Source organism: Trachinotus anak, unplaced genomic scaffold (genome assembly GCF_046630095.1).
Source record: "Trachinotus anak isolate AG129_WGS33_773 ecotype Australia unplaced genomic scaffold, CSIRO_AGI_Tana_v1 ptg000018l, whole genome shotgun sequence".
NCBI classification, from domain to species: Eukaryota; Metazoa; Chordata; class Actinopteri; order Carangiformes; family Carangidae; genus Trachinotus; species Trachinotus anak.
In genome coordinates, this window is record NW_027273869.1 from 2,640,436 (window position 1) to 2,652,478 (window position 12,043).

The window sequence follows — 12,043 nt, forward strand, 5'->3', positions numbered from 1 at the left end:
TTTTTAGTGAACATGAATAGAATTTTTTTATTGAACATAATCAGAAATAGATAAATGAATAGGTGAGTGAAGTGGTGCTGCACATGCACTCGCAACCAGTCTTTGTTGGACTACCAAATGATGACACTGTGTGTGTGTGTGTGTGTTTTTGTTTGTTTGTGGGTGTGTGATAGGTTGCCCTTTGTTTCATACTGGCCCAGTCAGCTGTGTGCAGTACAGAAAGCTCAAATCAAAGTGGTTATGTTTTGTCATAAATATTAAGGAGCTATGCTCATAATTCATGAAGATAGTGGAAAACCTGCACTGGACAAGTCCACATCTAACGAGATGTTTATGACCTTATAGTTTGTTAAGATGTCTTCAATAGGGCTGTAGTAGGTGATAAAACCAGCCATATATTCTTTTCCAGAAGTCTGATTCTGTTTGAGTTTCAGATGTTTAGTTGTTGCTCTTGTGTCCACAGGCCAATTACAAAGAGTAAACAGGGGCTTGGTTTCTTCCTTTGAAAGAAAACAAAACCGTTGACGTACACACTTAAGCTGTTTAAAGGACTGAACCTGCGGCCCATGGGATGATCTCACCAACGGCTAGGCCAATGTCAGACCTTTAGTCATTTACCGTAGTTATAGTTGAAGTAGATGTGAGAATCAGATCGTGTATTCACTGCATTATCAAGTGCTTTCAGTTTCTCAGAAATTCATGGACAGAAAAGACCTGATTAAGACTTTGTAACATGCAGCAAATCTGACACACTCCAACACCAACTTGTGTGGTCCATCAGTCAAACAGCAGTAAACTGGAAAGAAGCTGAGCTGCCTGAAAGCGAAACAGTTCCAGGGTTAAAATAAAAGCAACGAAGGAAACTAATAAATCTCAGTTTAGATTTAAAATGCAACATTACAGCCAAAGATAAAAGTAAATTACCCTTTAAAATCTGCATATTTTTTTGGATTATCAATAATTACCTCTAGACGCCATTGGCCTTTTTCACGGCAGACATTTTGACTTGTCATAGAATCAAAACCACAATAAGAATGGCTCCGCTGTCTTCAAGTGTCACAGTAAGTCATAACAGTTAGCTCATACTGTAAACTGAAACTGAAGTAACGACATAGTATTCAGTCATCATGAATTTAGCTATTTATACCTGTGCATTTACTACTGTGACATCTCAAAATGACCTTTATGAACAACCACTGTATTTCTTTGAAATCTGCACACCAGATGCCTCATACTGCAAACTGTAAGTTTGTGTTCAGACCAACGTTATTCTGCAGTGAGTCAAGCCAGCTTTTGCTTTCTTGCTTAACACAATCTGAACAGCACTCCACCCTCTTGTTGCTTAGACCCTTGGTCATGTCCATATTTGCAACATTAGCCGCCTTCTCCTTTATAGTAAATTCAACCAAGACCTTATTTCTTCTGCTGACCTTCATACATTGCCTGAGAAGACCTTTGCTTACACAGTGAATTGTCATTTATGAGATAGTGATTCTGTGCAATATTTGTCCACCCATCAGTAGTTATGGCTACTTCTGATTCTGAGATGTTTATCATTTCAACATCATACCTAGTATGATGGCTAATGTGTCTCTGGAAGGAGGTGATATTTGGGATTGAGGGTCATGGTCATCTGTCTATGGTGGAAAAATAACAACCAGAATCAGAGATAATGAGTCCCACTCTGGTTGTCAGAAGGACTGTTGTACACTGGTTCATCAAGTTCAAACATAACATTACACTACAGACTACAAGCATGGATACAGAGCGGCAGATGTAGACGTCAGACAATGTGTCATCGATCTATCCACACCTATGTAGTGAGATAGAAACAGTTGTTGACTGGAAATGGAAATAATTATCAAATATATTGGAATGAATTAAAATGAATGAGGCTGAAAAACCGATAGCAGCACCGACCGCTTTCTGTATTTTGATTCTGACCAATCAGGACCTGGTGCCAAGTTTAGACTGGTCCTTGATGCCATCACTAGCCACCATCATAGCTCTGTTGTGATTCCTGCCTCATGGTCTCCCATCTCGTGGCTCAATTATGGTTTCCTCTGTTATATTTCATTGTCTTGTACCTGAACTAAGACGCCAACACTAATGCAGCCTCTGGTTTTTGCTGAACACCTGCTAATGTTATCTGTCTCCTGTCAGTCTGCATCTGCCAGTGTGAGTCTTCAACAAGGACCCTCAGCAGTAACTGTTGAAGGAGGTTTACTTCTTACTCCTCAGAGTCACACTGGTGGTCTTTTGATGATGAGCTCACTTCCTCAAACCTCTTTTGTTACAATTATCCTCGTCCAGCTCCAGCTCCAGCACCGCTCGCTCTAGGACAGTTGTTTAGATTAAGCAGTGAGATATTAAGTCAATGAGCAGAGTGGTTATGTTTAAATACTGTAAGCTTTCCAGTGAGATGCCCAGCATGTCTTTCTACATCAGAGTAAGAAATTGGCTAATGTCTGATGAAAGATGAAAAGAAAACCATTGTCCTGTGAGTGTGGCCCAGCTGTGCTCTTCAACCAATACTTATTAGTTTTTTTAGAGACATGCCTTGCCTTTTTTTTTTTTTTTACAATCCTTAGTTATTTTCTCAATTTTTTGTTTGATGATTATTTTTTTAGTTTTATAGATCAACAATATTCAATAACCCAAAAATATTACATTTACAAAACCAAAAACAAATTGTCCGATTTTAGAGCCTGAAATTTTAAGATTCTTGCTTAAAAAATAGTGTCTATGATTAATTGGCCACTTAAGTAGTTGTAGATTTTCTCTGGATCAACAGACGCTGTAGCTTTAAAGCTTTAAATCTGTTAATGCTGGCTTCCTCTGTGACAGTATACTGCCTCCTGTAGAGGTTAATAGCTCGGCATTGTGATGAGCCAAATGGGGAGCAGAGGACACTTCCACAGAACAAGTCAACCGTGTCCAGGAGTGTCACACTAATTCAGCACTTTGACAGTTAAATCTGTACAACACCTGCAGTGACCTTTAACCCCTAACTTGCCCCTAGGACACCCAGGGAGCTTCTCATTTTCTTTCTGTCTTTAGCTTATCCCACAACACCTGCTGTTTATCCAAAACACCTTACAGGAGCATCAGTGCATACATTTCCAACATGGGTGGTCCTAACAGGAATTGTGTTCAACCCACTGAGCTCCACAGGACCTGTCAGCTTTTTATTTGATTGTCTCGTCAGCGTTTGTGTTATTCCTTAGTTGCAGCACTGTTCATACTCCTGGCTTGTTGGGAACATTATTGGCATATTTTTGTTCTGAGCTTCCCAGAAATAACTTGTTAAGCACTCAGTGTGACGAGTAGTGACATTCTCATTTCTCAGGCACGCAGAATTTACTCCCAACTGCATGTGCGATAGTCAGATAGCTTACCAACAATCTGACACTCACTCTCTACAGTGACAGTGGTCCATTCAATGTACTGATACTAAGTGCTGGCACTAATTGTGACTACAGCTGTGAATAATAAGGTGTGTTTGGACCATTGTCATGTTTGAGTACATCACACAGCTCAGTTTGGTTTTCAGTGCTGCTAAAGTTGTCTAATAATCAGGTTAACTGGCAGAAAGCTGAAGTCGTTGGTGAGTCATTTTTCTAAGCAACAAGTTCCAGTTTCTCACTGTGGTGATTTGCTGCTTCATCTTACATTACTTTAAACTGTAATTATTGGCTACATTTGGAACATAAAATCTATTTGAATGTTACCTCATGCCCACCATACACTCGATTAAGACTAGAATAAAGTCTGATAACCTCTCACATCTAAAGAAATGTGTTTTTAGTGAAAAAGACTGAGGATCTTGCAGGGTCACTATTTGCAAGACTACTACTAGATTCCTTTGAGATTATTTCCCATCATGCTCCTGGTTGACAATTACAGGATTATCGTAATTATTAGATAAAGTTTAATCACTCAACACTATAACTGACAAAAATGACTGTTTGGACTTTGTATTTATGACTTCCTGTTTTATTTTGAAATGATTTCCTTGTGTCCAGTGACCTTTGCCACCCTAATGTATTCACACCAAATGACTCACATTCCTGCACCTCCCCGGAGTTGCCTCCATGCTCACCATCAGCTCGGTTTGATGCTTCCTGTTTGGTGCTGGAGAAGTGTTGACATCACTGAACGTCACTGTTTGCACGGGCGAAGACTAAAAACTTGTAATATTAAACATGTTTGGTTTTATCGGACCATCAAGATGAAAAAAAGACTGGGTTAAAACAGGTCAGACAATCGCCTCACACCAGATGACCGAGATGACGGGAGTGAGCTGTGCTGCCGTTGGAAATTTGTCTGTGACAGTGTCATCTCCTGTAAAGTTGTTGGCTCTAAATTAACCAAAAATGTGATGAATCAAGTTTTATTTTTTTAGTTGGATTAATTAAAGTTTGTTTTTTGGTGACGATAACTACCAAAAGCTGATACTGCATATGAGGATAGTGAATTATTTCCCGGCCCTGTCTAAAATGTTACTGTCACTGGTTATTATATAAATATGAAAAAGTTCATTGTTATATTTACTTTAATGTTAAAAATTACTACAGTAAATTACTGTAAATGATTGTCTGGCCCGCAGACCTCCCAGCCCAGGTCTGGGAGGTGTGAGAGGGTGCAGGGAGCGAGCAGTGCTGACTGCACGACAGCTGCCGTTTGATAATTGGCGCCTGAAGCAACAGTAGCGGAGCGGCAGTATGACTGGAATGACTCAGCCTTACGAGCAGCACTTGGCGGACACACACAGAACAAGTGTTTCTGAGCAGCTCAGCATTCTCTGCATGCTCATGGCGTTTGAGGTCCCACCATCAAAGCCCCCCCCAAGACATAAGTCTTCAATACCATAAACAGTTCTGATGCCATTTCTGATCATGTGTGAGTCCCACATTGGGTTATGAAAGCTGAGCATTGTAGGTGGTTTGATTCACTGTGAGGAACACGATGAGCCATTGTTGCGTGATCGTTCCTTTAAACATACTCCACAATGTCTCAACATGTCATCTTTTGTTTGCATTTTCACAAGTTCAAATATGGGATCGTGGTAATAGAGAAAAAAATAGAAATAGTTATTCTTCATATTTTCGCAACTAGTGGCATTAAAAGTCTTCCTACAAGTGGTGTTTTAAAAAGGTCATGGCTTCATCAAGAAAACCTAAACCTTTTCTTACTTAGTTTCATAAGATGCACAGTTACTTCACCATGTATGGCAGTCTGAGGCACACTTCTCATCAGTGTGTAATAGTGCTTCAATAAAGACCCAGTTTATTGTTGGTACAGGACAGATTTAGGCGTTTGCTTTGATGTTTTTCTTCCTGCTGTGTAACCGTCCATTTACTGAGCGCGATGTGTTGTGTAACAGTCCTCAGTGGGGCCTTATCCGGCCTAACCTTGTTGTAATACTTTAATAATCACATGGACTGAAGATAAATTGTTTGACATGAGAAGGATTTACAGTATGCATGGCTGGTTTTTGGGGGGAGTGTTTAGTCCGGACAATCCCACTGTGGAGTCCCAAAAAAGGCAAAACTCTCCCCTTTCACAATATCCCAACAGAAAAGACATTTGGGTGCTGTCCAGATCTTTGGGAGGGAGGAAGGTGTGGGATAAAGGACTCCTCCTTCAAATGTCACAGGGGTCTTCAGTCTGAGGACAGCTTAGTGGCTGATGAGGCTCCTTTGAGGAAATAGACTGGGGTCATGTTCCCCTCTCCCCTCTGACTGGGTGGATCCTTTATCTGTCAGCCCTGGTCTGGACTGGAGGGCAGCGCTACAACTGCACCATGCTGAGGCTGTGGTAGGTAACAGGAGGTGAATGTTTTCTCAGGACACCACCATCCTCTGAGTCACACTTCCCCTCTTATCACCTTATGAATGCTTTGAACTCACTAAGTCACTGGTTTTACTCATTCTTTGGCTGGGACTTTAGGTCAGGGTGGAGTCCACTGGTGGTTCACATCAATCTGGTGCTTCTTAAAAAACTCTCATATTTGGGTTGTAGTCATGTTTATTCACAGCACAGTGTAGGATGATCACTTGAAATGACAGAGGGAGGCCATGATAAACAGGCTCTGTGCTGTAGAAGGTGATTTTTGATGCTGGATTCTGACCCTCCCCTCTGGTCATACAGGTCACTGCGAAGAGGAAGCTCCTTCACCTTCCTCACCCCAGGACCACAATGGGACTTCAGTCTGGTGAGTACAGGCCTTGTGTTTTCCAATTTGCATAGTGTATCAGACCACCTGCTGGATCATCACTAATCAAAATAACCTGCAGCAGCGGGGGGGACTGGGAAGTAAAAAAAAAAGTACCAGGTGGTCCACTGTCATGATACAAAGTGCCAAAGCAGCAAGAAGATACCTGCTTTATTTACTTTATATGAGATATACAGTACCTGCACAATATATACATTTCAGTCTGCACATTTCTCGGAGTTGGCTTCTGGCTGACTTCTGTCCCATTGTGCAAACACACTTGAGCACTGCTTCCCATCATTACGGTGTCTTTTGGCTTTAAATCTCAACAAGGTCCAGGAAACGGTATTGCTGTTCACTGTCACAGCTCCTCAAAGGCCCACAGCCACTGTAACTCAGATAAACCATCAAGATTGGGGGATAAATGTCTCATTTACTTTCGCTTGTTTACACTTTGGTCATTTTATCCTAAATTAAAAAAACAACAACAACTAAAATTAAACAAATCATTTTTAGAGTAATTTGGAGTAAATTGATTTGATTTGATTTGAGGTATTAGAGCCTTTTTTTACTTCTTGTTTTTTACTTTATTGGGTCAGAGATGTATAGTTTTCATAGCTCATGAGAAAATAAAGCTTACTTATTGGGATGCATAAGTGGGAGGGGACATCCTTTGACAGCCCATAATAAAAACACTCACAAACGACAGCAGAAAAGCAAGGAAAAAACTGTCGTTTAGTGCCTGACCACTGAGGCTAACAAGGGCTACAGGCTAACAATATACCAGCCAATATTTATTTTTTTTTACAGAAAAACAAAACATAAACAAAGATTTTTGATAAGGATCCCGGCATCTCACACGATGGCTCTGACACTTTCAGGAGCATCAACCCGGGATGAGACGCATCAGTTCCGTTTTACCAGTTTGTACAGCGGCTAGCAGCTCACTCTCTCTCCTGCATCTGCGTCTGTGTCCTCTGTAACTGCATGTGGTGACATTGTAAGTGTGTCCTCTACAGCAAACTTGGTTGGCAGTGTAAAAGGAGTCAATCACATTTTTAGTGGGTTTACCCACATTAAAAAAAACCTGCTTATACTCACTAATTCTGGTGTATAAAGGTTACTGTTGTGGAGCTGATGGTGAGTGTCTGAATCTGCTTTCACTGTCATTTCCTTGTCCCAGTGTGCACGTTTAGTTTTAGTGTTTAACCTCTGGTCAAATAATCCCTCTAATCTTACCAGTTCCAACGAGCTGTTTTAAAATGTAATGGCATCAACATCAGCTCATTAATTCTGAGAAGGCTTCTTGTCTCAATTTTAAGCTTTGAGACAAACATTCTGTGAAAATCAGACGTGTTTCAAATGAACAGACTGAAACTGTCCTGACATGAGAGTCTGATATTTTTACCATTACGTCATTTTCCATTACATCATGAGTGTAATATTATAAAATTAACGGCTCATTAGCTGTCTTCCACTGCCATTATCTTTTAATTAAAGCCATGGCATTAGCTAGCTTCATGGCTAACTAATTTAGCAACAGATAAACTGCAAGTTCATGTTTGACAGCAGCTGTCAGGTTTACTGACTGAATTTTCTTACTGACTGTTTCACAAATAGATATAAAATCAAGTTTGACAGAGAGCTACAGCCTCCACTCAGCTGCTTGGACCATACTGCCTCACTGCAGCACAACACAAGGCTGACATGACTGCTGACACACTTCCTTAGGTTATAGAGAGGCAGAAATGAAGGGTGAATGGTTTATTATTACTATGTAATGCATCACCTGTGAAAGTGAACACCTGACCATAAAGGACGTTTCTACAGTGGTCAGCTGAGCTGATAAAAATATACATGCACAAGACATAGAGCTACAGCTGAATGTCCTCAAACCTATTTTTCTGTCAACCACACTGTTAAAACACAGTTTTGTACATTACATTTTGCACAGTTTTGTAAGTTAACACATGAGAGACTTTTGTATTTGTGTTTTTGTCTTTTAACACTGGTTTGAAGTGGGTGAGCCTCAATCAGGCCAGAGCTCAGCACCAGATGACTCATAATGTGATGACAATTGTGTGGATGGTTGTGTATGTTACCGGCATTGTCAGTCAAATCTGGAGAAAACACATCTACACAGTCCTGATAAAGCAGATTAGTTGAGTTTTAGACTCTTAATGAATGACCCAAAATTATGTTTTTGGTTTTGTTTTTTCCAAATTTAACTTTGACTGTTTAGTCATGAATATAGAATTTTCTACAGAAACAATTAAGATCATATTGAACTATGTGTATATATTTACAGGAAATACCAGGAAATAGTTGATGTAACAATCTGTCTTACACATTATCGTATAATTAAGATAAGTAAGTGTTCTACTTATCTACTCTGTTTTGTCCAGTGTTGCACAACTGCTCTACATTACCACATTCAGGCTCTACAGCTCTGCTCAGTGAGTCTGAGTTCTGACTCTCAGTTTGGTATAATGCACTGATTTGCTCCAAGATCCCACTCTGATAAATCTATTATCCAATCATCTCTCTCTTTCTCATCAGTGCACAAAACATTGAGTTAGCAGCTTCTCATTTTTAGCCGCTGTTTCCACAAGTTGAAATGACGTTGAATGAACGTTCGGCAGTGACAGGTCGTATCTATTAATGCTGACACTAATTAATACTAATCTAGTGAATAAACTGATGACAGAACAAATTTGAACTTGTTTGTTGTTTGCTCAGCAGTCAGTGTCTGTACTGTGTACTGCACCAAAGATCATGTGTGAGTGACATCACTGTGACATCACTGTTTCTGTAGCTCCGACAAACGTTTTCTCTTGAGCTGATTGCTTCACTTCAGACACATTTTAATCAACAATTAGATGAATCTGGAGTCGTTAAACCTACAGAACTGAAAAGTTGCATTGAATAGTGTTTGTTGGCCAAGGGCTGACTCTCTGTGATATTACAAGTTATTATGATCTACGATTGCATTGTTGTACATGCAGCACTAGTTTGATTTTATTCTCAAGTACAAACCATCTGAAATCTTGGCTCTCATCTCACCACTAAGACCTTCCTCTTCAGAGATAATCACAAATGTACTGAGAGCAGCTTTCAGTGAGCATCACAAAGAACTCCTGAGCTGAGAGAAGAGGTGGAGTTGACCCTGTTGTTACAGATGACATCATGTTTCATGAGTGAACCACATTAATCTGGTGCTGACAGGTGGGGAAAATATTCCTTAATACAACGAGGTAGAGGTGTGGTGAACGATTTAAAGTTAGATATATAATCACCTTTATGTATGGACTGTAGATGATGATCATTTAATGTGTACTTATTGAACTGCTGAACAAATTAGAGTCTGAAGAGTGAATCTTTGCTTTAATGAACGGTTCTGACAGACGGCTGAGACTGTGTGAACCATCATCCCCAGTGTTATTGTGTTACTCTATTACTAGTACAGTTTGTTGTTGAGCTGTTTGAATCCTGTCCACCATCAAAATGTGGTTTTAAAGTTAATTTTCATTTTATTTAAATTACAAAACATTGATGCAGTGAAGCACATTACTTCCTGTCAGCAGGTCTTAGTGACTGAGGTGTCCTCTGGACTGCCTTTAACTTTTCATAGACTTATGAGTGTTGCTAGTAGTAGTAGTAGTAGTAGTATTTGTAATTTACAGATACACCTGAAAACGCATACATACATCACCATTCACATACAACGAACATGCACGGGCCAGTGTAAACAGGAAGCAGACTGTTGACTCTGCAGTTGATTAGTTACACAAAATATTATGAGCGAAGAACAGCAAAGACAGTTGTTTCGTTAAAATGAAGAATTTAACTATACAGACGACGAGGTCAGTAAAACGTGTCATTGTTAAATCGTTTTGCTTTCACCACTGGTAGTTGAGGCTGTTAAGACCCAATCAGGGAGCGACTGGAGGTGTCTGTCATTGTTTCCAAAGGTCTCTGTTTTTGTCCGTCCAGACTACAACACAACCCTGGAGCTTTCAAACTAAAACGTGGCCCGCATCGTTTCAAAAAGAGTAGTGTGGACGGCAGGAGTAAACGTAGCGAAAGTGATGCATTTTCAAATGAAAACATAGTAGCGTGGACGTAGCCTGAGTCTGTTGAGCACAGTGGGGGGCACAGGTCTCGTTCACAATGAGTAGCAGCCATCCCTGTTCCAGCTCTTTGAATCCCTGCGTCGGATGTTTTCTGGATACAGCTCCTGGCCTCTAAACTAATTGCTTCATAGCAATCACCAACCTTGATCCTCATAAGATTGGCTCTAAATTGAGGGGCAGCTTTCCCCCTCAGCAGCTGTCAGCATTGAGCATGTATCTTCATCTAATACCTCACTCAGGGACTGTGATGACTGTTGTTATGTGGCTCCTTCATAGCTGAACCAAGGCCTATTCATGTGGCCAGAGACCAAATGCCAGATAAAGGAAATCCAGCCTGCTCCGATTTCTTATCCTCCCTACCAGAGGAACATAATGACCCACAGAGAGCTGCTGGCTCTAACAGACTGGCCTGCTTGTGGTTTACAGTCAGCCTTAAATGAAACGAGCTGATTAGAAACAGAAAACGGCGTACAGATTAGACGGCGAGCAACATGACGAGTGTGTAGGCATTCCAGGGTTTACAACCGCCTAAAACACAATCCATCGCTCATGTGAAGGCAGAGGGGGAGGAATAAAAGCAAGGAGAGAAGGCCAACGGCTCTTTATCTTGTGCCAGCCTGCTGCCTTTGATTCGCAAACATGGCACGCTTAGCTCATCCACCAAAACCATGTGGACCTCATTAGGTCACCATTTCAATCTACTCCCCCCTCACCTCTAATTTATCTGTCACTCATAAATCTAACAGCGAGCAATGAAAGAATCCTGGAAGAGTCTTCGTCTCATTGCCCCTCATTGCCCCACCTTACCCTCGCCACTTTAATCTTGATGATTTTGCCAGAGCTTTAAATAAGTTTCTAGCCAGGTCTTTAGGCTTTGAAGTGGTTGGGGGGATTTTTTGCGTGGCCAGGTATAGTTGGGGGTGCATTGGCCCTGAGGTGAACCTTGGAAGTAGGTGAGGCAGGCATTCCCCAGGCGCTTGGTGCATTCTCTCAGACTATATCAGACACGAGGCCTTGATGGGCTTTCTGTCATGGCAAGAATGTGAATCAGGTTTCCAACCCAGTGCCAAGGTGGAGCAGATCAAACCAGACTGCCATTTGGGGGAATGTGAAGGTAATTAACAAGACCGAGAGTCAGATCCTGAGCAACAAGTTCAGACGGCCAGAGATGTCAGCCTCAAGAGTGGCTCGTCTGATAAGAAGCATTCCAGCTTTAATCAGACGATGTGATTTAATGTGGCTGTCGGCCGCTGAGACACAGCTGGTGTTTCACACAAACATTGATAATTATTGTGGGAAGGTTTTGCCCATGTCAACAGCAATTTGTATTCCAACGAAGATTTATTTCTCTACTTGCCGACTGTCTGAAGATTCCTCGGCGACAGGATTCATATCACGTCACCCTTGATAATACAAAGCATCCCAAGGTGCTGCTCTCCATTCATTTCAGTGAGAGAACCCTGCTCAGCTGCATCATCCCTCTGTGGATAGATCGCACTTTGATGTTGCATTACAGTTGTCCAGTATCTTGGATTAATGCCCTTTAATAGCTGATAGCACGTGTTATGTGAAATGAAATTTTTGCCTGTTTTACAAGCTCTCTGTGATGTTTTACAGGCTTTTGATTGGGGATCATAAATGTATGTTGTAATGCTGCCATCAGTCAACATATCTGACAAGTTTTTTTTCTCCT

General features: G+C 41.0%; 1 protein-coding gene across 2 annotated transcripts in view; it reads left to right on the top strand.

The window, feature by feature from the left end:
- The window catches only part of net1 (neuroepithelial cell transforming 1), a 35,215-nt gene that overhangs the window by 2,800 nt on the left and 20,372 nt on the right, over positions 1-12,043 (top strand). The window contains exons 1-2 of one of the 2 annotated variants that reach the window (XM_071501998.1): positions 5,680-5,820; positions 6,154-6,217. In XM_071501998.1, coding sequence (XP_071358099.1) covers positions 5,807-5,820; positions 6,154-6,217 — 78 coding nt within the window. In that variant the 5' untranslated portion in view covers positions 5,680-5,806. Of the gene's footprint in view, positions 1-5,679; positions 5,821-6,153; positions 6,218-12,043 lie in introns of those variants that run through there. The other variant, XM_071501997.1, reaches the window with a different exon arrangement.